A 25,076-nucleotide genomic window follows, 5' to 3' on the forward strand; every position below is an offset into this window, starting at 1 on the left:
CATTGTTGCACTGCTTGGGTTACTACAGCAAAGTTTCGGATTTCGCCAAATTTGCCAAAAATAGTATTTTATTTAATAAACAATTCACGTGTGCCGCTAAGAATTGTTCACACTGAACAATCACCAAACGCGATAACTCGCCAGAAAAGACAACTACCCAAACACGCGCTCCGATCCAAAACGGCTAATCTTAAGCTGATGCGCCGACTCGTATATATAGGGGGCCTTAGGTCAAGCAAAAGAAAATTCGTTAAGTAATGAATGCGTTTAGTTGTTTAAAGGTTATTAGAAGGAAATTTGAAAATATTCTTAATTCCGTGGGAAAATTCGTAAAATTTAGAAATTCGTAAACTAGGGTTAGTCAAATAGAAGTCTGATTCAATTTATTAATGCCTAAACAGCATTTAAATGAACAGTTGACTCTTACATCTAAAAAAAACTAAAAATTACCCATAATACGAACATATGTCCAAATTATTTTTAATTCTAAATGATAAAAACAAAGTCAAAATAATAAAACAGGGTAGAATTTCAAACTCTTCAAAGGAATTGCATGCTTTGCTACAGTATGTTACCTGGCTGGTTACAGGCCGTTCCTTCCTTGTTGGACTGGAAGAATGTCCGACACTTACAAACTCGGCCGACATTTCCATTATGTTCACTGACGTCACATAAAGCACCCATCATTGCACAGTACTTCTCATTCTTTTCCACATCACAAATATCTGAAAAAGTAGGAACGATTCATTTCTACGACGTCTTTAAAAAAAAAAACGAAGATACTTAGCTAACCAGGAAACCACGGAATAGTGTAATAAGAAAAACAAAATTTAAATAAGTAGCAATCTAAAGATCGTCGTAAAACATGCTTCTGGACGCATAAATTATTTTCCCGCGTGTCCCTCTAATTGAAATATCTGTATCTCAAAGCCAGACTGACGGAAGTCCGAAAATAGCGATTTTCGGTTTATTAGTGCATTGTTTATAGAAGTTTATTCCGCATCGAGCCATATTAACGTCAGTCTTTTAAAAAAATCCTTTTCAATAGGCGTTTCCAAAATGTTTAAAGTATTTTTTTTCTGATAGAGCATGCTTAAAAACATAGGATCTGACCATTTTTTAAATAATTTGGCTAAGTTTAATATTTTTAAAAAATTATTTTAATCCGTGAGCTTTCATTGTTTACGCTTCTGCCGATGACATCACAAATGATGAAATACCATTCACTATTGCCATTCACAGTGCAAAATATTTAATTCGCATCTTTACTCACGTGTACTGGCAACGATAGGGTTGATAGCAAGCGTAGGGCGCAATATTTAATTCGCTTCTTGGTTATCATAATGGGGAAACGCGGAAACATATGTGCCAAAGGACATCATGTGTGACGTCATAAACACCACGCCTTATTTTCAAAATCAGACATTAAAAAAAATTAAAAGTTAAGTGTTGGGAAAATGAAAGTTTTCCTCGCTCCATGTTACTTCTTTTGCTTATTCTATCAATTTCATTGACTAAAAGTAGTACTTTTGACTGATGGAAACCACCCCATTTTTTACCAGGGTTAAAAGAGCGCGCGTCCCATCTTTTACCAAGCGCCAGAAAAAAAGTTTTTTCCCTCTCCTGTAACATTATCATAATGTGACTTACGTTCTTCTGGCTATGAGGTACAGATAAGAGGTCTTAAAAACTGCCAAATTTTAAGAAAAGTCGTCTAATTTAGCGAGTTTCAAGAAGTGATGGAAGACATCTTTCACACGATTTGCTGATGGATGCAGACGATAAAATTGTGTGATTAATTTCTCGCCAAGTCTTTATTTAGCCCTTTACTAAAAATTTCGGCGGATTTTAAGCCCTTATACCTCGATAACTGGAGACCCAGCTAAAAAAAATCTGCAGAAAATCTATAAAAAAAATCTGCAGAAAATTTAAGCATATTTGGAACATGCTTTCTAAAGAAAATCTGCAGATTTTATCTGTAGATTTTTTGCAGAAAGCGTGTTCCAAATATGCTCAAATTTTCTGCAGATTTTGTGAAGAAAGCATGTTTTAAATATACTTAAATATTCTGCAGAAAATCTGTAGATAAACTGCAAAAAATGTACCCAGCAAATTAAAAGTAGTAGATAACAATTAATAACAAATGAAATTAATGCAATAAAAATCCGAAAACATTTTTAATTTTAAGTTTCGACATTTCTTTAATAAAAATGAGTAAATTCACTACAGAGTGTTGTTTCATGTTTGTTTAATAAACATATAATTAAAACTTGTACTACTCCTCCAAAATGAAAATTTAAATTCTATTAAATTGGAGCTTATGCAAATTGAAATAATTAAACCAAATTTGTCACAAAAATACATCGCTATGATTGTAAAATTAGTATTAAGTTTCAAGACGAAATAATAAATAGAACTATTTGTAAAAATTAAAAATTTCGAAAAATTCATCCAAATCGACCACGTGGTGGAAAGTAATTAAGTTAATTAGGCTGGTTATTACTGAGGCATCGTAACACAATTTTTTTTATTAATAGATATTGACAACGTAAATGTTCGCTCAAAATTTTAAGTCAATCGGTGAAAAAATAAAAATTTCAAAAATTAAAAACCTCCGATTAGGCATAACGTTTCGAACTAACCCTAATATACTAATACACTTATTAAATAAAAGTTAATTTAATCAAATAATAATTGTTGAATTTTAAAGTGTCTTACCTTTTTGTGAACCGAGGCATGAATCCAAGATTTTTTCATGGGTTTCCAATGATGAAACTTGAAATTTCCCTAATTATTTGTTTCCGTGACGGAGCAAAAAAACAATACGAGTCACCTGGTCGAGGGGTCATCTACTCTCGTAGCCTTGTGGCACCCGAATATTGCGGGACGCACCGAGGCCTCCGTGGACGGTAAGAGGTTTGGCGTTCGGTGCGTTTGTACTCGAACGGCGCGCCGTCCGAGAACATTATTTCAAGTCATATTTGTTCTTATTTATTTTCAATTTCCTGATTTTTCTCCAAGTGAGACAAATTTGACTCTGTTCTAATCCGTATCCTTCTTGAAATTGACATTTTTGAAAGCCCTTTCAAACCATGTAATAACTTGCGTTATTCAATATCGTTTTGTTTTCAAAAAAAAAAAAAAAATAAATAAATAAATAAATAAATAAAATGATGTATTGTAATTTCACTTTTATTTGATTTGAATCATGCACTTATATTAAAATTGATTTTCATGTCATATTATTTATATAATACAATAAACAGACATTTTTTATTTGGTAAATGTTTCAAACGTGTTAAAATACTTTTAAATTTCAATTTAAGTTATCAAAATATAAATCAAAGTTCTTGGGGGAAAAGTTTAAGTTATTTATTACTGATTTTAATTAGAAAAACAAAGAAATGTGTTTAATTTTCTAAAAACTGAAAAAAATATTTAAAAAATTTAAAGTGTGAAAAACTTTTATGCTGTAATAAAACTTTGAAAAATAATTTAAATTGAAATACAGATTTCTTTTTGATGACCATAAAATATCTACAAACGTGCGAACTATTTAGAGAAAACTGTAAGAGAATTTTTTGTATAGATTTTCTGTAGATCTAATTGAAGAAAATTTGCAGATTTTTTTTTACCTTCAAAAAATCTGCAGAATATTAAGAGAAAACTAAAAAGAAAACTTTTTTGCGTGGATTTTCTGCAGATTATTTTGAAGAAGAAATGCAGATTTTGCTTGTCTTCTAAAAATCTGCAGAAATCTTGAAAAATACTTCAAAAAAAATTTATTTCTGCAGATTTTCTGAAGATTATTTTTAGCTGGGGAACGAGGGTGAATATTTTTTTTCGACAAAAATGTCTCAAGATGATCTTTTCATTGCTAGGTTTTTTATCTTTTTCCATTATTACTTATTTCGTGTGGTTTCCTGGTAAGGAGGAGTACCAAATAGGATTTCTCAAGCTGTGTCAAAATTGGATTGATCTTTCTCAAGAGACATGGGCACCCAAGTGCAAAATTTTAAGGGGGGATGGGGGCTCAGATATTTTCCCCTTGGTTTATCAGGATATTTTCTGCATAGAAACCGATTTCAGTACAGATTAGAATTATTAAAATTTGACATTTTTAATAATTATATTAATATAACAATATTAACACAATAAAATAATATTAATGGCAGGAGAAAAAAGTTTTTAAATTTTTGCAAAGAAAAAAAATTAAAAGCAAGGAAGTTCTAATTTCTAAGGAGGGGGGGGGGGCTTGAGCCCGCTCTTTTCCCCTATATCGGCGCCCACGTCAAGAGAATTTGTCCTGCAGTCAGTGACCAAAGGGAGGAGCCCAAAGAGTCTGGACTTTTCACGAAATGTGTAAGAACGTCCAAAAATGAAAATGTACATTTTTTTTTACATACAATATTCCTGCTCGTACAGTAAAACTCGAGTTTTACTCCTTGAATTATATTTGATTACAAGTGAGGAAACTCAAATTTGAAAATGTACAAGCCCTCTTTTTTTCCCTTTTTTCCATAAAAAAACGTAACTATTATACGAAAAGAAATAATAATACAGTTACAGTGTAGTTCCACTAAGAAGCAACTTCAAAGTAAAAGCATGGTCTCTGTCTTTTTGTTTAAAATGGTTTGAGTAAATACGTTGGGGGAAAAAAAGAGCAGAACTATTAGGTAGTTTGTTGTATGATTTTAACCAAATTCGGATTTAAGATAGTCTGTTATTGGGCTAGGCTTTTTTTTTTTACAGTATTCATAATTGAACCCCTTCCGAAATGAAATCCAGGCTGCGCTAATGCCTGTGGTTTCATACCTTTTTTTTCTTTGGCATGAAAAGTAAATTTTAGTTTCAGCTGTTGCTAGTTCCAATAGAAAAGTTAATCTCATCAATGCATAAGAAGCGAAAATTTAAGAGCTCTTAAGAGAATGGTAATTGAATGGTTTGTGTGTGTGTGCTTTTCAAAAAGAAAAATTTAAAAACAAATCTTTTTATATCTATTCATAATATATGAAACTGTTTGTTGCTTGACTGAACAACAGAAAACAATGGCAGAATGACAGAAAAACAATGACCACTAAGAAATATGAAATTGAGTGCAATGATGTCATTTCTGCCGAAGTTCTGTACCTTGAAACCGAGTTTCCCTTTCGCATATTAAGTTAGTTTTAATTTGAGCTGTTGCCAACGAATTCTATAAATTGGCAATATTCAGGGTTGTAAGAATTGAAACCTTGAAGTAGCTTAGGCGAAAGATGTCTAAGGGATTGGTTTTAACTGGTTTGTCCTTTTCTTTTAAGGAACTTTTGTATGAAATTGATTTTATATCAATATATATGATTAAAATAAGCATTTTTTTTTTTTGTCTGTGGTTCTCGTCCTGGGAGAAAGATAAGGGGAAGAACATGAACTTTGGTATGCATGTGCAATTTTTGCCAAAGTTGTGCATCATGGGGTAGAATTTTTGAGAATGTTATTTCTTAAAGTTAATTTATGTGTTGTTATATAATTTGTTTGCTCGATTTATCTGTAGACCAGAAATTGCAGAAGAGAAATATATTCGACTTAATTGTATAAAGTCCAATTTCCGAATGTAACAAGAAAATCTTGTTGAAAATATGAAATTTTACATTTTTGAGATTTTTTTAGAAATGTTATAACTGAATTTCAGAAACTATGTATTTATTATTTGTGGTTTTATTTATTTTTTCTATAACTAAAATAGTTTTAATGCATACACTGAGTTTATTTAAGCAGATGCGAAAAGCGGATTCTTTTGACGTAAAAATGCCAATTGTATGAAGGGCGCATTGTGTAAAAAGGTAAACCTCAGCTGATAGTCGGAGGCGGCTGTTGCAAAAGTAAAACAGTAAAAGAGAGAAATCCATATCAAACATTCAGAAGGTTGTTGCAAAGAAAAAGTCTGTCTTTACTCTGTATAAGTTTAAAGAAAAAATATAAATAAAGGCTAACAAATGTAGGATTTTCCTTCCTAAAAATGCAATACAATTATAAGTGCATTAAGTACATTTATTTGAATATGCTTACCTCAACAATAACGTGTCCTTATCTGATAACAGCTTTAAATCGTAATTTTAATATATCTTTCTAATATAAAACAAAGTTATCACTGCATTAATTTTCCTTTTCGTTTCATATTATTTATTGATTTATTTTCATTGTTACTAAATATGATATCATAGTAATCTAGATTTTATTTAATATCGGACTATCGATCTGTGCCAATGTCGCGCAAAAGTCATCGGTGGATGATAAACGAAAAAAATGTTTAAACACAATATATATTTTCTATCCCCTTTTTTAAATCATTTTGTTTGTTTTGCTGTTGTTGAAGTGCAACTGAGTATATTTGTAAATTTTCTACCCGGGACAAAAAAAGGTAATTTGTAAAAATGTCAGGGAAATATTGAACCATCTGTAGATTAAAATTCATACACGTCGGGGGAGAAGACTTGATGAATAAATAACAGAACTTAATCACTGTTTAAAACCTAAAGTGATTTTTATGCTTTATTTGAATTTGACTCGGACTTTGACTTCGTTACGTTGGTAAGACTAAACGTGACCTCAAGCACCGTCTGAAAGAGCATGAAAATTATGTTAGGTTTAAGAAGCTTGCTCGTTCTTCCATCGGTTCAGGGCGGTCATTCCAAGCTCGTCAGCTTGCGAGATCGAGATTCTCACTCACGTGATCGGTTGTGACGTAGAAGTGAAGCAAAGTAGTATTCTAATCTACTCGAACCTAGCCGCAAGCTAAGTTCGAGTAGACTAAAATTCTACTTTGCGACATTTCTACGTCACAACCGATCACCCGAGCGAAAATCTCGATCTCGCAAGCTGACGAGCTTGGAATGACCGCCCAGTATTGTTGGACTTCTGGCTACTGTTTTGATTTTTCATCTGCCACAATTATTTGTAAATGTTGTTTGGTCAATAACCTCGATTTTGGGGAAGTTCAATACACTTGGGAAAAAAAATTAAGTTTCTTTTTTCGGGTTGTTCGTTTTCTCCCACTCTTTTGTTTCCCGGCTTCTGATTGGATCCCCCCCCCCCCAATGACTTAATGAAAACCTTTTCGGTGAGAGAATTTTTAGTAACATAATATGATGCATTTTATCTAATATCAAACTCTTACCTTGGCAAATTCCTTCTGAAGTTCGAACTTGTCCTTTTCCACAGTCGCATCGATATCCTTCCGGCTTTGTCCAATCTTCGACGCAAGTCGCTTGTCTCCAAGCACATGTGGACCATCCATACTCACCGTTTTCACACATTTTTCGCGCTGTAAAAATTTTTCAAAGGAAAGGAATTACTGAAAATTCAAATTGAAATAGCAATGTCTTGTTTTAAGGTCAAGAAACTGTGGGTAAAGGTTTGGTGTTATGCAATGCTCTGCAATGAAAACGATCGATATTGAGTAATCGAAGCATTTGAATTAGTTTCTGAACCAATACAGTTGAGGACATATTCTGAACAAGTGGATTGCTGAGCATATTGCTGCTATCATAAAAAACTCTCTAACAATTTTTCAAAACTGAAAACTAATGCCACTGATTACATATTTCAAAAATCAGAGGAATAAAAAAATATATGTTGTTGAACATGATTGCTTTTTTTAAAAAATTTCATTAACTATTTCCTTGTTTTTGTTTCGTAACTATAAAGGTTTAGGTTATTTTGTCTTAGATTTCATTGACGCAGATTTATTTAGCTTGTTTGCTTCGTAGTATCAATACGAAACGTCTTTGAAGCTAAAACGGTATTTTAGCTCATCTTATCAAACACTGCTCAGAATACCCTTATATTTGCTTTTAATATTAAAATTTTGTTTCAAGTCATTCAAGAAGTGCTAGGGATGAAAAAAAAATATTAAAAATTATTTTGTATTAATACTGACAAAATTGACTAGGGACCTATGTCACAATCTGGCAAGGGGACCTGTAACGGATACTTGAACCATGATGTAAAGTCAGAACTGAGCGGCTATTAGAATACATTTAATTGTACATAGTTTCAGGTGTTTAGTTCACTTTCTTGGTATGAGTTGCTAAGAAGTCAAAGCTAGAAGCTCAATTTTGATACGTTCTAACTTGATGAATTTCAGTAACAGAATAGCATAGAACTTAATCAAGCAATACAATATATAATAGATTAATTTCTTTTTATATTCTTGTACCAGAAATTTAAAAGATAACGTACCAATAAATTTATCTCTATTGCTTTATCTTTTCTGCTCTGGATTTATGCTCTTTTATTTCCGAGAGACTCGTTGCCTACTCACATTTCCCATTATTTTACAAAGATATAGCCAAGTTCCGATTTCAATAGTTTAATTATTAAGAATTTTAAAAGTATATATGCTTCAAAGTAATGAAAAGAAAATTGGGCAGATTTTCACGAGTACTCAATAAATTCTGAATTTTCGTTAGCAGCACTGTGGTTTCTAAAAAAAAAGGGTGTAGCTGAATTGAATCGAGTGTGTTCAAATGTTCTGTTTGCTGTCAATGTTGAATTTTGGAATGTGTCTTTTTTTGCTCAATTTTATGTTGGGGAATGTGGGGCAAAGTGAAATAGCGGGCAAAATGAAAAGGTGAAATATTTGTTTGCTCTGCGTTTAGCGCCACCTTATCTGGTAATATTTTGACGATGTAATTGCACATGTAGTCTATTCCAGTCAGGAAAAAAATACCGCTAAAGATTAAAGCATAAGATAATACTGGCAATTTTCAAAAATTGATACTCTTATTGTAACATTTGTTGAAAGTCAAAAATTGTTTTTGATATTATAAAATTATCAAGTTCTTCTTAGTAACATTTTAAATATTAATTGTGACCTTCTAATATGCTATGCAATATTTGCTTAGTTATTATTAAGCTTATTTTTATTTTTAATATTTTGCTCAAGCAGTCGAGTGCATGCGGGGCGAAGTGGATGGAGTAAAGTGAAATAGCGTCTTTCGTTCCCTCACTCACAATCCTTTACTAAAACACTTACGTTCATTTATTGGTTCAAATTTTTATTTAGAGATTCATTTGATCAAAAATACTTTTTATAATCAAATAGAAAATATTTCGTTACAAAAATATTTCATTTTTCACTTTGCCCTGTATAAAAAAAAAAAAAAAAAAAAAAAAAAAAAAAAAAACATATTTTTAGCTTTTTTTTTTTTAAGCTCCAAATTACTGCCAAAAATAAAAAATTATGTTTCAAGTAAAGTTTTATCATAAAATACGATGTTCTTTCTTTTTGTACTGTAATTTTCAAAACAAATTTCTAATTTGATCATTTTGAAAAAATCTCAGTCATCTTAGCCAGTTTACTTTGCCCCACATTCCCCTACACATGCTCTTGTGTTCAAATTGAAATTGTAACTTGTTTTAGAGTATTGAACTGTCATTTTTTGAAATTAAACTTAAATCGATCTCCCAATTATGCAAGCTATTCGTTAGTGAATTAAACACAGGCATTAATGATTCACTCAGTTTTTTTAATAAAAATTGCGCAATACTTTGATATTTATAATGAAGTAATTCACTACGTAAAACAATGACGAAAGTGAAGTGTGTAAAATGTTCGGGAAAACATCAAACACTTTCTTTTCTCACTCTGGTGTAATTTTCAACTATTTTTCTACCCGAGTTCGACATATCCGGACTCCATTATGGAATCAACGTTTTAATAAGGAGTAGTCCAGCATTTGGAAAAGTTGGTTAATTCAGGACATTTCAGGACAAAGCGTGTGATGGCAGTCTTCCATTGCTCACCGAAACTCGCTTAATTTGGCGACTTTTTTTTAAATTTTGGCAGACTTAAAGACCTCATATTTTGATAACGGGAATACGAAGAAAAATAATTTATGCTTCCAAAAATGTTTTTTTTCTCTATAATAGTTCAATGCTTCTTATTTTGATTTCTTTTTTTTTTTTTTTTTTTTTTTTTTCATTATTGTAACATCGTTTTGGTTTTCTGCTGTACGGGTAAGGTACAGTCTAACCACGAAAAATATGGAATTTCGTATTTGGACAAGAGAGTTAAGATGGTGGTTTCCAACTCAATGAATCTAGCAGTTGAGACCTTATTTATTTATTGCAGCGTCTGAAATGAAATGAGGGGAAACAAAAAGATTTTCATTGAAACAACAAAAGAAAACAAAATGTTTTCATTTCGTTCAGACATGTAAAAGCAAAATGATAAGACACATTATTAGGTTGTAAAAAATAATTCATTAATTTTTGTAGTGTAAACATAGATCACACACACACAGATATAGTTTATATTAAATAAACAAAATATATTGCACAAATTGCCATTTTTATGAAACTACGTCAAAATAATTAAAAGGCAAAAGCACACATCTGTAACGAACAAACATGTACCTGCTTCGCATTTGTGCGTTAAAGAGGGAAATTCCTAGACTCAAATCAACCCATGTAAGGAATGCAGTGGTCTTCCCAATTTTATTTCATTTGTGCCAATTTTTGACGAAAAATTAAATTATTTGAAGTCATGTAAAGAAAAAAATCCAAAACTATCTTATTAAAATCAATTCAATACAGACGTAATCTCTTTCGACTTAATTCAGATTGAGAAAGTACGACTTATACTTGAATTGACGGTTTGCAGCAGCCTATTACTAAAAGAACAAATTCTGGCACATTTCACTATCTCTGTTTGTTAAATGAGACGAATGATGTCAGTGATATCAACAGGTCTTTCTTTGTGTACCCTGAAATAATCTCTAATGGCATTCATACTTGAAAGACAATTGAAAGTAATACTTTGCTATCTAGTTCAAACAAAACGTTTGATAACAACGAAAACATTGACTGCGTTATTCTTAATAATTGATTCAACTTTATAAAAGATTTTCTAAATTATCGAGACACTTTTTCTAAGAAAAAGAAAATTATAATGAGGAATAATGACGAGTGTATATTTTTCGTCTTTGCGTTTTCATTCAACGCAGCATTCGCGAACTTACAAAAGCATTTAAACACTAGGTAGCTAAGTATGGAATTCCTTAAAAGTTTCTTCTTTACTAATAATAAAGCTGAAAGTCTCTCTGTCCGGAGGATGTCTGGATGTCTGTAACGCGCATAGCGCCTAGACCGTTCGGCCGATTTTCATGAAATTTGGCACAAAATTAGTTTGTAGCATGGGGGTGTGCACCTCGAAGCGATTTTTCGAAAATTCGATGTGGTTCTTTTTTTATTCCAATTTTAAGAAAAAAACTATCATAAATTACGAAATTATCATAACGTGGAATCGTAACATGGGCACAAGCCAATTGGCGAGATACGAAATTATCATAACGTGGAACTGTAACGTCGGTACAAGCCAATTGGCGAGAAAATTCACCATACATTATTCGTAAATATGCAGGCAAACCAAAAGACCTTTAATTTTTCTATTACGGGCGAAGCCGTGCGGGTGCCACTAGTACAACAATAAAAGCAAAAAGTAATAATATTCTTAAGGATTTCTTCTACACTTTTTAAAGGGCTCTTCAAACAGTTTTAAACTTTATTTAAAGATTTAAGGGGTCACAGTACCTTTCAAACATTTTTTTTATAATTTAAGTACATTTAATTTTTCTTTGAAACCATAACATGCATACGTGTTTCGTAATCAATAATTTACTTTCAAAATTTTAAAAATTGCCTATTTTTTTTAATTCAAAAAAGTTATGAAAATTTCAGTTTTTTAAAATCCCTAAGGCTTTTTTTGTTTTTAAACTAATATTAAAAAAACTTTTTGCTAAACGATCACAATCATCATCTCTAAAAATCTGTGCATTAATTTGCTTTTGTGTTTATTCGAAATTTTTCTGTGATTAATTATGTAAAAAATCGTAATTCTTTTTTTTTTTAAAAATACTGTTTTTAAAGGTTTAACATGCTCTAAACATTTGAGTAATTTATATAAGGCTTATCCCATGCACAGTTTTGTTAAATATATTATCCTAATTGCAAAAAGTATTACTTGAAAGCTATATCGTTAATAGAAAAAAAGCCTTAGGGATTCTTATGACATGAAAACACAAAAAAATGATCATCGAGAAAAATCAATCTAAAGTTTTTCTTTTGCATAAGAGTACATAGCGAGCATGACCTAAAAACACTCATAACTTTTTAAATATTTGAACTAAAGCAATGAAACTTTTTCCCTGTGTTTTGACTGGTTTTTAGTTTTGAAATAAACAATAAAAAAATTTTTTCATCGTTTGATCATTTTTGAGGTACTGTAACGCCTTAACAGCTTTAATTGCACTTATTCTATCCAGTGAGTTAAAGACAAGCTTTCAAACCGATACCAAAAACCAAAACTGAACAATAATAGTAATTGTAAAGTACATTGAATTTCAGGGTTGAACTAAATCAAGCATAAAATTGTTACTTGACTTCTGAAACTTTTCAAAACTTTTTAAACGATAGAGGTTTTTTATGCTTTTCTCCCTTTCATACATGGTGGGGAGGGGGGGGCAAGAAACTTCTAATGTTCCTCCCAATAATGAAATGGAAAGATAGTAAGTAATTGAATGATAGCAATTATGCAAGCAGAAATGAACGATAGTAGCTGTAAAGGCTGTTGTTCATACAGTCAACATATTAATTTCAAGGGTGAACTAAATGTGCTAAAAATTTGAAGTCAGCAAAAGAACTTCTGATTTTTTTTCCCATATGTTTTCTCATTTTCTAGAGAACTTTAATAATTATAAACACAAGTTTTCATTGTTTAATTTTATTCAACCACATTTTCAACCATTTTTAGAGTTACGCTGCTTTGAAAGTCTCTTCTACAATTCCTATTTTCTGTAGAACGCTTTAAGGTTATCCCTCATATTTAACAAACGTGCATTTGCTTCTGAAATTTTTTAAAGATTTAAGGCATTAAATTTCGCAGATATGTCCCCTAATAGTGACTGAATTTCATGACAAACAATAAACGAAACTTTTAGACTTTCTGACAATTCTATTTTAGAAATACTGCAGTTTCCTCCCTTAATTCATTATCCCGTTGAAGCATTTTCATTTTATGACCTTTTTTGTTCGCAATAAAATAGAAATTGAATAAAAACATATTGAACTAAAGTATTTATGCTTATTAATGAAAGCAGAAAGAGTCTCTTTTATTTAGTTTAGGAACGAATTTCCAGGATTCAAGGGTAGAAAAGGTGAAGGTCGTAATGTAAAGTGTGTAGCTTCAAAATACTTAAAATGTTTGATTATTTTATTTTTCTATTTTGAGGAGGGAGGGGAGGGCGTGATCGAAATTATGAATGTAAACTGGGTCTCGAACTTAGAGCAGGAAAAAGTAAATGGAGGGAGCAAGGCCAATCATTGGCTTAGCAAAAGCTAAGGCAAAGACGTCGAGTCATGTGACTCAATAACGACGAATGATTGACATGTTTTGCGTGAAACTAGTGAAAGAAGCTCGATTTCTTCCAATGCTTTGCTTCAAAATCCGCTACGTGACTTGGGATCTTCGTTTCACAAATGAAAGTCTTCACACTCTACATTTTATCTCTTCTCAATGGTCTCGAATACTCATAGGCTGAGAAACACAAAACTAATTTTATATTTTACTAGACGCGGACTAAATAGTATGCAAAAATATCTGTATATTCAAGAACTTGTTCTTTCCAGACTTGTTGATCTTACAAATATAACGATAATTGCACAAAATTTGGCTATTGCGGCAAAATTTGAAGTAAAAAAACATTCCCCCGCCACTGGGAACTTACTTTAAATTATTGTTGAGTAAATGTAGAAATATAATGCAACAAGTTTGTATAATATTGCTACTCCAATATCATTTTAATTCAATGCAAATTATAGTATTAGATCTGTTTCAACTTTTGCTTGAAATGTCGACCGTCGATTATGAAATTCAACCAAATTTTCCTACGTCATAACCTTTTGACGATTTCATTGGCTACTGCGACACCGTCATTACATTTTCATGATACAGTAAGATCTACAGGGTAATTATAATTAAAGTTCCACTTTCGAAATGCTTTAAAAATAAAACCACTGGTCAGAAGGACCTCAAATTTCAACGGAATGTTATCGAAGAAGGAGGAAAACGTATGGCAAAAGAAAATAAAATAAGTTGGAATTTTTAGCAATAGGTGGCGCTGCAGGTGTCAGAATATGTAAATCAAAACACCTGTCATGCCCAGGACTCATTGAAGTTGTTATAAAAACGCCAAATACACGTTTGTTTTTTCCTCATTTCGCATCTGAGAAGTTCACTATGACTGTCTCAATGAAAGACCTGGCAGTCCCGATCACCTGATCTCAAGCCGTGTGACTTCTGGATATGGGGCTATCTGAAAGTTGTTGTGTCCAGTGCTTCGATTGCAAACTTTGCTGAGCTTAAGGCACGCATTGCGCAACACATTCTAAACGTGACTCCGGAAACACTTCAATCAGTCGTGGAACATGCTGCTTCTCGATTTCAACTTGTTACAAAAACCGGGGACATCATATTGAACATCTTTTGGGCCAGTCTCACGAAATTTAAAGGGATTTGATTTTTACTCATGCTTCTTATGAGGTTTTCAGCCTCAGGACAATTAAAAACCGATTTTTCCTATCCGATGTGATATGACCTAGCCGTGTTGGATGGGCTTCCTTAACTAACAGTATCACACCTGCACTTTCGTGCACGCTGAGTAGTGCGGTGTTTTAACATATAGTTTACGCCTGAAGTAATATTTTATGATTTATTTATCATTTGTAGCCGACCACTATTAAGTTATGATGCTTACAGCGCCATAACATATTGCTCAAAATTCCAACTATTTATTTTTCTTCTGCCATAAAGTGCCCCCCTTCTTCAATAATATTCCGTTGAAATTTGACGACATTCTGACCTGTGGTTTTATTTTTACAGCGTTTTGAAAGTGGAACTTTAATTATAATCACCCTGCATTTGCTTCACCTTCTGTCCGAAATGCTTTGAGCTTTCTACACAAAAGACAAAATAAATAAGCCCAGTGTTTTAAAAAACGCATGCTGTGAAAAAAATAATAATAATTCAGAATCATACATTATGCAACCTTTTACAAAATGGACGATTAAAAAGCGTTTTTTGCAGCTTAATAGTCCTCAGTTAGCGACAGCAAACTTACTTGTGCAAGTTATTCCGTCTTTGGAAAGAACGTATTTTCCTTCACACAGGCATCGAAAACCAATTTTCTCATCTGCTTCACAGGAACCTGGACAAAACCCAGGTAGTAAGCGACGAGATGTGCAGTCATCTAAATGTAAGAAATGAAGAATCATCTGAAATGCAAGTATGTATAGTAATGCAGAAAACGTATAAATTTTATTTTAAGTATAAAATCATCTAATCAAAGATAGATAGAAACTATACGTAGTTTATGTAAATATGTTAAGAGTCTTAAGGGGTCAACCGAATAGTAGGATGATTTTGAAAATAGATCATTGAACTGTAACTGTCGTTTCAAGAATTTTTACTCATTTATGTAAATTATTCTGCCGAAGAACTTTTTGGTCTGCTACATTTCTGTAACTATTCAGCCAGTGGCGTACCTAGTAGCATGGGTGAAATCCGGATCTATAATTTAGGGCGTCGCCCCCCTCCCCCCCCCCCCCCCCCCCCAACAGACGCAAAAGAAAAAAACTATGCCAACATAAAAACATGAAATTCATGCAATTTTCAAAAGTCTACATTTGAGTTGTAATGAAATTTTAAGTGGGATAATGTGCAAAAAACAAATAAAAGTGGGGGTAAAGGGGTTTACCCCCCGAAAATTTTTCAAATTCGTAGACTTCAAAATATGATATTTAGCTTAACTTGCAATTCCACTTAGAGTGTCAACCCCCAGGCGGGTGACACCTTGGGCGGACCGTCCCCCCCTCCCCGTAGTGACGCCACTGATTTAGCCCTTTTTTTTTTTTGTACGGATGTTGGAAATGACTTATGAACTTCATATGATATTTTTCTGAATACGAAATCTTGCGTTACGTGGTGCTGAGTTGTCCTGTCCCTGTTGGTACCTCAAATCAAAAGTGACGTAGAGTACAGTCTGACTCCGTTTTCTATGACATTCGCAAACAACCAATTAAGATGATTCTATCTGAATGGGGGGGTGGGAGGAAAACTTTGATGTGCGTGCTTCGTTCATTTCAATGTTAATCTGCTCATTTTGCAGGCTAACACATGTCTGTAATAGCAATCTCGCCTCCTTACGAACTAATAAATGCGGCCGCTTTCGCCCGTGAACCGGATATTCGCTTTTCCTTTCATCAGTCAGACTGTAATGCCTTGGGCAGGTAAAAAGCAGTAACTATACTTCTTTTTTTTTTCTTTCTCAGCTATTGTACATTAGGTTTATTATACAAGCTTTCTTATTTGGTTTCCACTGGAGAAAAAAGTATAATTCTACCATTTCCCTATGTTAGTATTAACTCCCAAGCGCGTTTCTTTAACTATCACGAAAATTGATATCTGCAGTTTCTCCGTCTACCTATCCATGACAGTATATTTCACTTCTGTAATTGTGTGCAAGGTAAAAGCTGGCAGTTTGGCTAAAAGTGGAGATTGTTTTCAAGAAACTAGCGAGTTTATGTATTTGACTCTTTCTTTCCATCAACGGTGAAGCTAAAGTTTCTAGCGAAGCATTTCCTATGCTCGACTTCTGCTTTAGTGTATACTGAAAACATAAACAATTCAAAACCATATAGTTCCTTATTTAAATTTGAAACTTATCTATGAGAAGTGTGAAGTAAATAAAGAGTTTTGCTGACAACTTGGCAGTAAGTTAAACCTTTCAGAAGATAAAAAAGGTCATGGAATTGGGTCGTTTCCAAAATTTTAAAAGTATTTTTTTCTGAAAGAGCATGCTTAAAAACAGGATCTGACCATTTTTTAAATAATTTATTTAAGTTTAATATTAAAAAAAAAAAAAAACTTAAATCGGTGCGATTTTGTTGTTTACGCTTCTGCCGTGTGAGATCACAAATGATGAAATGCGATTCAATGTTGCCATTCACAGACCAAAATATTTAATAAGCATCTTTACTCAAGTGTATTGGCAACGATATAGTTGATAGCACGCATAGAGCGCAATATTTAATTCGCTTCTTGTTTATCATAACGTGGAAACGATGTAGAAAGATGCGCCAAATCGCATCATTTGTGACGTCATAAAGACCACGTCTTGTTTTCGAAATCGGACATTTTAAAAAATTAATTAAAAAATAACTGTTGGGAAAATGAAAGTATTTTCTGGGTCCATGTTATTTTTTTTACTCATTCTATCAATTTCAGTGACTAAAACCAGTACTTTTGACTGAAGGAAACAACCCCATTGTGGTTGAAAATGCTTTCATGTTAAAAATTATAAAAGTAACACTACTGCTCAATCTATTTTTTTATTTTCTCTGTATAGCTACTATACATTAGAAGTGCGACACCTATTAGAAACGTGGATGGTATGGATTCATCGAAGGAAAGGCATCGACGCTTTGAATCGTCAATGCCTTTTTTTAAATACAAATACAGGGTGCCCACAAATAACTGACGGTTTAAGAAAAATTTATTACTGTAATACAAGTTTTTCTATAATGATAAAATAAATCTCTACATAGTATAAAATGAAGTCTCCAAAAAGCGTCTGTGTGTTTGAGCTCGCAAAACTCGAGAACTACCCGGCCGATTTCGCTGAAATTTTCACAGTTTGTTCCTTTATGTCCTGAGAAGGTTTGCAGACCAGTTCGAAAACAGTTCGATAAATAGTTCTTTTTTCATTCCAATTTAGGCCCAATTTTCACATAAATTCCCGAATATGGGGGTGAAAAATTACTCGCAAATAGTAATATTACATATCGTTGGAAAGGGAAGAATTTTTCGCGTTCTACGCAATTTGTTCCAATGCTCTAACGTAATTGCGGCGGGAGTTTTTTACGCTTTTAGCTCGAATTATTTTAGGCTTAGCTGAAATTTAGGCACTACTTTCTTCATTAAATCCATCAATTAAAAGTGAAGGACTTGTCCCACAGTTTTCTTTTTCACAGCATTGGAGAGAGCTGCTTTTTTTACTCCAGATCTAACCCGACCTAAGTTCGAAAGTTTAACCCTCTATCTCCATTAGAAAAAAAGTTACAAGCGAATTAAATGAAGTTCAAAAATCTGTTCTCTATTCAAGTTTTCAACCATTTTATTTTGGTTTCCACGGTAACGCTTTTTGAATCCATTGCTTATTTCCATTTTTCTCATTTTCAATTCGTAAACTTATTTTACTTTGTGTTTCCATGGTTACGCCTTTTAAATCCATCTTTCTCATTTTATTTTAATTTCTTAAAAGTATTTTAGTATCTGTCGTCATTGTTTGGCGAGAAAATTTTGCATGATGGGTTTTTTTTCTTTCATTTAATCCTGGTTATTGAAGATACTTCACTTGACACAATGGTTTTTTTTTTTCCCAAGGTAGACTGGGCAAAGCCGGGCAATGCAGCTAGTGTTAAATAAAAGTAACATCATTGTTGATCAATGTTTAAGTAATGGTTTCTATTCTCGCGCCTTTAATTGTAATCACAGCAGGGATGTAAAAAAGCCGGCTTTTTTTAAAAAAAGCCAGACCGGCCGGCTTTTATTAAAAAAGCCGGCTTTATTTGGCCTTTTTTAAAAAAAGCCGGTCTTTTTTTGGCTTTTTTGCATTACATACTTTACTACTTATACTAATGCCCTCCTTACATTTTAATAGGATAACCAATGTTAATTCAAGTAATAAAGCAATGCTTATGCTGAAAATATGGTGATAAAAAGAATATACAAACAAAAACTGCAAATGATTTCAAATGTCTGAGAGAATCCTTACGCTTTTGTTGCTTACTCTTCCACCTTCAGCATGGAAAAGTGCTTCCATATTGTCGCCTCAGAGCAACAGTAAGACATCTAATCCCAGAAATAACAATATGATATCCTACTGTTGCTCAGAGACGACAATATGACTTTAAACATGTTTATCTTTGATTACAATACAAGAAAGTATGTAGTATAGTGACTCAGAACAAACTGGGAAAATTTAAACTTAAAAAAAATCAGTTTTCTTAGGAAGACAGTGAAAAAAAAAAAAAAAATGCTTCATTGAAATGTGATAAAAATTTCTCATTTTTTGTCAAATTGTTTCTTTTGAATGATTGTGTTACAGCTTAAAACAACATCTGCATAGTATTTTTTGTGTGTACAGTATTTATTTTTTTAAAGACTATTCTATGTTTTAAAAAAAACATATACTACAAAATAATCCAATGGCACCCTTCTGAATTTAGCAAAAAAACCAAGATTAGTAGAAGAAAAGAACTGAGGCTTGAAATATTACTAATTTATTAGCTTCAAAATTAAGTGCTATCATATATTAGCTGAATAATTCCAGGACTTCATATCAAAAGCGCGCCTGGGGGAAGGGAGCAGATACAGGTCAGCTGATCTTAAAAACAGGTCACTGCTAAAATGCAGAACTCTTACTTTTTTTATATTCTAAAGTTTAAAAAATAATTTATTTCAAATGAATTTAATTATTTTATTTCCAAGTAGATAAATAGTAAATAAAATACATCATTGCTGAATTACTTGCTTTGAATTTGAATGAAATGTTATAAAATGGAAAAAGACACCTTCCCTTTACTTAAACTCTGCTGAAAAGATAAACATTGGAATTGCATTCAGAGGTATGTCAATTGGACAAAGAAACCCATTCTGCACTATTTGTAAGGTGATAAGGAGGGTCATGACCAGTATTCTTTAGTGGTTTCAAGGCAATTCTAGAAACTTACAATTACTCAGAATTCAGCAGAGGCTAGTCAGAAAGAAAGAGTGGATATCAATGGGAATGATCCTCTAGTTTGAGTGACAGGAGCAGTGACATACAAAAGTATTAAAGGTGCAACTAAAGATAAAAACAGGTGGCAGAGTATTATTATCCTGAAAGAATGTTCCTTCCTTGTTCCAGAATTGGGGAGCTGGTGAATGAGCAATAGTCAATGACAATCCCAGTTGAGTAGGAGGGGGGGGAGGGGAGGAGAGAAAGATTGCAGAAATAGAGTGAGGAAGGTACTGCTGCATTTTATTCACTTTTGTGTTCAAAATCAACAGGGTTCTGGTTTCTCATCAAACAGGCAAGAACAGAACCATTTCACAAATAAAAGGGGAAGAAGGGTACCTTTCAGGAATGGAAGGGCAGACAGGTCACCCTCCCATCCAAGTCTGGGGGAATAAAAAATTTATCTGACAACTATTGGTTACTGATCTAGTTCCAATAACCAATAAAATAGCACCTCTTAAAAGAATGGAATTGCAGATTGAAAATGGTATCACAATTCTTTTCTGCTTTAAAACCATTTTGAACCTTTGAGTAGCTCAGTTCAAATTTTTAGTGATCACTATTATTTTCCCAAAGTTATAATGGCTTCAGGATGTGGGAGAAAACAAGCTTCAGAATGGAATGAGTTTACTGAATTTGGCACAAAAGTGAAGTGCAAACATTGCGAAACTGTTGTTAGCAAAAGAGCTGTAAGAATAAAAGAACATTTAAAAAAGTGCAAAAGGAATATTGCCTCTAGGACTATTGAAGAAACTGATATTGCAGAGATTGAGCCTCCTACTAAAGTGCCCAGAGTTGAAGAGTGCAATAATGACTGTGCAGAAGTTCCTTCTTCAAGCAAAGAACAAAAGCAGAAATCCATATTTTCTTACGGTGTAGTTACAACAGCATCTCAGAAACAAAATTTGGATAAATCTGTTGCTAGATTTTTTTATGCAAACAACATAGCTTTCAATGTTTCAAGCAATGTAGAATTTAAAAAAATGGTTGAAGATTTAAGACCTGGTTACGTTCCTCCTAACAGGCGTCAACTTTCGGGGAAATTACTTGATGAAGCTTGCGATGATATTGAAAACTGCTTAAAGAAAGAACTTGTCGATGAAGCAGCTCTAACTTTAATCCTTGATGGATGGTCAAGTGTAAAAAATGACCCAATTTTTGCCTGCAGTATTCATACCGGAGTTAAATCTTACCTTTTCAAGGCTATGGACTGTGGTTCGGAAAAGAAAACAGCAGAGTTTTGTGCTAATTTTGCGAAGGAAACACTAGAGGAAGTCGAGATCAAGTATAATAAGAAAGTGTTCGCTATTTGTACAGATAATGAAAATAAGATGACTGCTATGGGAAATCAAATTCAGGAAACTCACCAGTCACTTTTGATTTATGGATGCTCAGCACACATGCTAAATCTTTGTGTTAAAGACATCATACCAAATAGTTTAATTAAACATGTCTTAGAAGTGCAAAAATATTTCAGGAATAAGCACAATGCTCATGGGTGGCTAAAGGAGAAAAATGGCTTAATGCCTCAGATACCCAATGACACTAGATGGAATTCACAAGATGAATGTCTAAGAACTTTCATCATTAATTTTCACAAGTATAATGAAATCAGATTAGAGCACTTGGATGAGTTTGATCAGCAGATTGGAAGTATACTGACAAATGTTGGTATCTATACTCAAGTTGTTTACCTACGTAAGCAGCTTGAAATTATTTCAAAAGCAATCAATGAACTTCAAAGCGACAACGCTACTTTGTCGAAAGCAGTGGAGACATGGTTGAATGTTATAGGAGACTCATCTTTAGAAAGCCATGAAGCAAAAATTAGAAAAAGATTTAATCAACACATTGAGCCGTTTCATCTGCTAGCTCACATGACAGATCCCAAATACTTTGGCAAGCGATTGACAAATCTACAGGAAAATGAAGCGGAAATGTGGCTTGCAGAAAAGTACCCTCAATTTCTACCCGGTGTACTAAAATTCAAGATAAAAGATTCCGAAACCTATTCACCATTACTTTTTTCTGAAAACGTTATCGAACAATTTCCAGCAAGAAAATGGTGGAATTTAGTAAAAATCAAGGCTTCAAAAACCAAGAGTTCAATATCTGATGATTTTTGTGATTTTTTTATAAAATTACATAGTTGTCCTCCATCTTCTGCATCCATTGAGAGGATTTTCTCAAATTATGGCTTTATTTGGAGCAAAGTCAGAAACAGCTTAGGTGCAGAAAAAGCCGAAAAATTAGTGAAAGTGTACCGATATTTAAAGGCTCAACCAAATGATTGGTAATTTATTTAATACAGCAGCAGTCGTATGTGATCTTTTATATACATAGTGAAACATTCCTTTATAATAATTTAAATTGTATCAAAAAGGATCATGTCCCTAATAAATAAGTTTTTTTTCTCTATTTTTGTGATGTAGCAAAATTTTAATGTGTTGGTGGTTTACTGTTTGGGTGATTAAACAAAAGCAGAAAAAAAGGTAAGAGTATACTGTTATTTAAAAACTGAACCAAATGACTGGTACTAAAAGCAGCAGTGTTTTGTGATCTTTTGAATACTTGAACTGAAAATAATTTCTAATCATTTAAATTCCATTCAATAATTTCATAATATAGAGCAATAGTTTGTTTTGTTATGTTTTTTTTTTTTTTTTTGTACTGCACATTGTTATCTAACTGTCTAATTTTTAACCATTTTATTAAAAGAGTAGTAATTGCATTAATGATATATAATTTTCATTTTGATTAAATCACACTAAAAATACCAAAAAGTATTTTTTCTAAAAAAGCCGGCTTTTTTAATAAAAGCCGGCCTTTTTAAAGTGGTTTAAACCAAAAAAAGCCGGCCGGCTTTTTTTGGCCCGGCTAAAATCCGACAGCCCTGAATCACAGATGACAATCTTTTTGGAAAGGCGTCCGCAGCGTCATGCACTACAGAGAATACAATTTCATTCCATAGCTTTAGTAGTAAATTTTTAAATTTAATTGTGGATATAGGTTTTAGGTTTCTCAACTGATTCTCCATATATCCCCAATGCAATAGTCCAGTGGATTGAGATCAGGACTGGATGCAGGCCATTCTTCTGTGGAAATAAAGGATGGACAATTCTGTTTGCACCATTGTTGAACAATCTTTGCTTTGTGGGCGGGTGCCGAATTTCGCTGAAATGTGAATGAATCTTTTTTAAATAATTTTTGGACTTCTTTATCATGTGAGATTCCAATACGTTTTGTAAGTAATAATTTTAGTCAATTTTCACACCATTTTCAATAAAAAGAAGGGGCAGTTTTCCTCTCTTGCTTATAGCACCCCAAACCATTACTGAAAATGGTTTCTGGAACCTCTGAACATTTTTTTTAGTTAAACTGATATTCTGCATTGATGTTGCATAAATCCTGTTATTTTGCCAATTATGAGATGCTTGTTGCAAAAAAAAACTTATCATCCAAAAAAATTATCTCATTAGCAGCGTGTCTTTTCAGCAGTTGTTTGCGCTGTCTTAGTATTGCAACTTTATTTTTCTCTGTTAATCCATGGACTGTCATTTTCTTCTAAGCTTTTAATTTTAAATCCTGTTTTATGATGATTCCAGCCATATTTTTTGATAAATTTAGGTCTCGTGAAATTTTTCGGGCAGATTGTGCAGGATTTCTTTAAATTTTTTCACGGACACATTTCATTAATTTTTTTGATCGGACACGTTTCTTCCACCACTATGCCTTACTTCTATACTACCTGTTTCTTTAAACCGTTTTAAAATTCTTTCAATTAATCTCTTTAACACATTTAAATACTTTATTTTTTAAAAAAAAATTCACAATTCCGCTTACCTTTTAAATTTAATTTGAGAATCAAACGTCATTTAGAATCCAAAGAAATGCTAAGAATAAAACGGATTTTAATTCAAAACATCGTCTGCGCTATTGCTCATAGAATTAAACTAAAACTATTAAGTGTTGCCAAACCTAAAGAAAATCTTGAATGCAAATTATGCACAAATGAATTTTGCCGTCAGTTATTTGTGGGCACCCTGTATATAAATTAGTAGCCTTTTAAGATTGTTTTAAAAAGAAGGATGGAATACATTTGGCAATAACTATATTCATTAAGAGGATTTGTATTATTACTAAGCTTTTTTGTGATTCAATATTAAATTTCCAAATAGGTAGTACCGCACCATTTTTTACTTTGATAAATTTTGGTAGATAATATGCTTCAATCTTCCGCAAAAACTTTCCAAATCAATATCTCTGGAGGTGCTGGATCAGAGGTTGCTCGGCCCCTGGTCTGGATCAAACTACAGTGCTATGTTCAGGGCACCATCTAACCGTTTACACCACGCATAGTTGTAAGTACGGGGGACTTTAAGGAGGCATGTACTCCAAAACATTTTTTGATTCTTGAAAACATTTTGTTCCTGAGATGTCCCGATGTTTTAACAAACACATCGATGTTTCAAAAACGTCAACTTTTGCTTTTACTTCGCACTTAAATTCAATGTTTCGATGCAATTTGCTTCATAGTATAAAAAGGTTAAGCAATATTATCGCTATTTTTTTTTTCTTTTAAGAACATAATTCAGAGGGTTCAAGGAATCAATTCAAAAGCTGAATTATTATTATTGTACCCACCTACACATTCGCCATCCTCTTCCGAATATCCAGAAGGGCAAATGCACTTTTCAACGCCACTTTCATTTACGCAGGCCATATTAACGCACGTTCTGTTCACGCAAGTAGAAACACCATTGTACTCTGAAAGAAAAAATAAAAAGTGTTAATTTTTATTTCATAATTTGCTTATCTCTTTGCTACAACAGCATAGAGTAAGCTTTATACATGACTAGCTGCGTTGCCCGGCTTTGCCCGGTCCAACTTGAAAATAAAAATTGTGTCAAGTGACGTATATTCAACAATCAGGCGTAAAAAATAAATAAAAAAAAACATCATGATTTCCCTTCCAAACAATGACGACAGATATTAAAATACTTTTAAGAAATTAAATTCAGAAAGCTGGATTTAAAATGTGTAACCATGGAAACACATAATAATATAAGTTTAAGGAATTAAAATGCGAATGAAAATGGTTCACAATTTGAATGGAATCGAGATTTCTTAAACTTGATTTAAAAAGGCTTGTAACTTTTTTTCCTTTTGAGATAAAAGCTTATTTTTTCGACCAATGGT

The 25,076-nt window shown here is 32.7% G+C and overlaps 1 protein-coding gene across 1 annotated transcript in view; it reads right to left on the minus strand.

Moving 5' to 3' along the window:
- LOC129227253 (neurogenic locus notch homolog protein 1-like) overlaps positions 1-25,076 on the minus strand; it is a 113,087-nt gene that overhangs the window by 41,296 nt on the left and 46,715 nt on the right. Inside the window, exons 11-14 of the mRNA XM_054861771.1 lie at positions 24,522-24,644; positions 15,159-15,287; positions 7,157-7,303; positions 576-725 (exon numbers count right to left, since the gene is read on the minus strand). Coding sequence (XP_054717746.1) covers positions 576-725; positions 7,157-7,303; positions 15,159-15,287; positions 24,522-24,644 — 549 coding nt within the window. The remainder of the gene's footprint in view (positions 1-575; positions 726-7,156; positions 7,304-15,158; positions 15,288-24,521; positions 24,645-25,076) is intronic.

The sequence above is a fragment of the Uloborus diversus genome, chromosome 8, assembly GCF_026930045.1.
Source record: "Uloborus diversus isolate 005 chromosome 8, Udiv.v.3.1, whole genome shotgun sequence".
Classification (NCBI taxonomy): Eukaryota; Metazoa; Arthropoda; class Arachnida; order Araneae; family Uloboridae; genus Uloborus; species Uloborus diversus.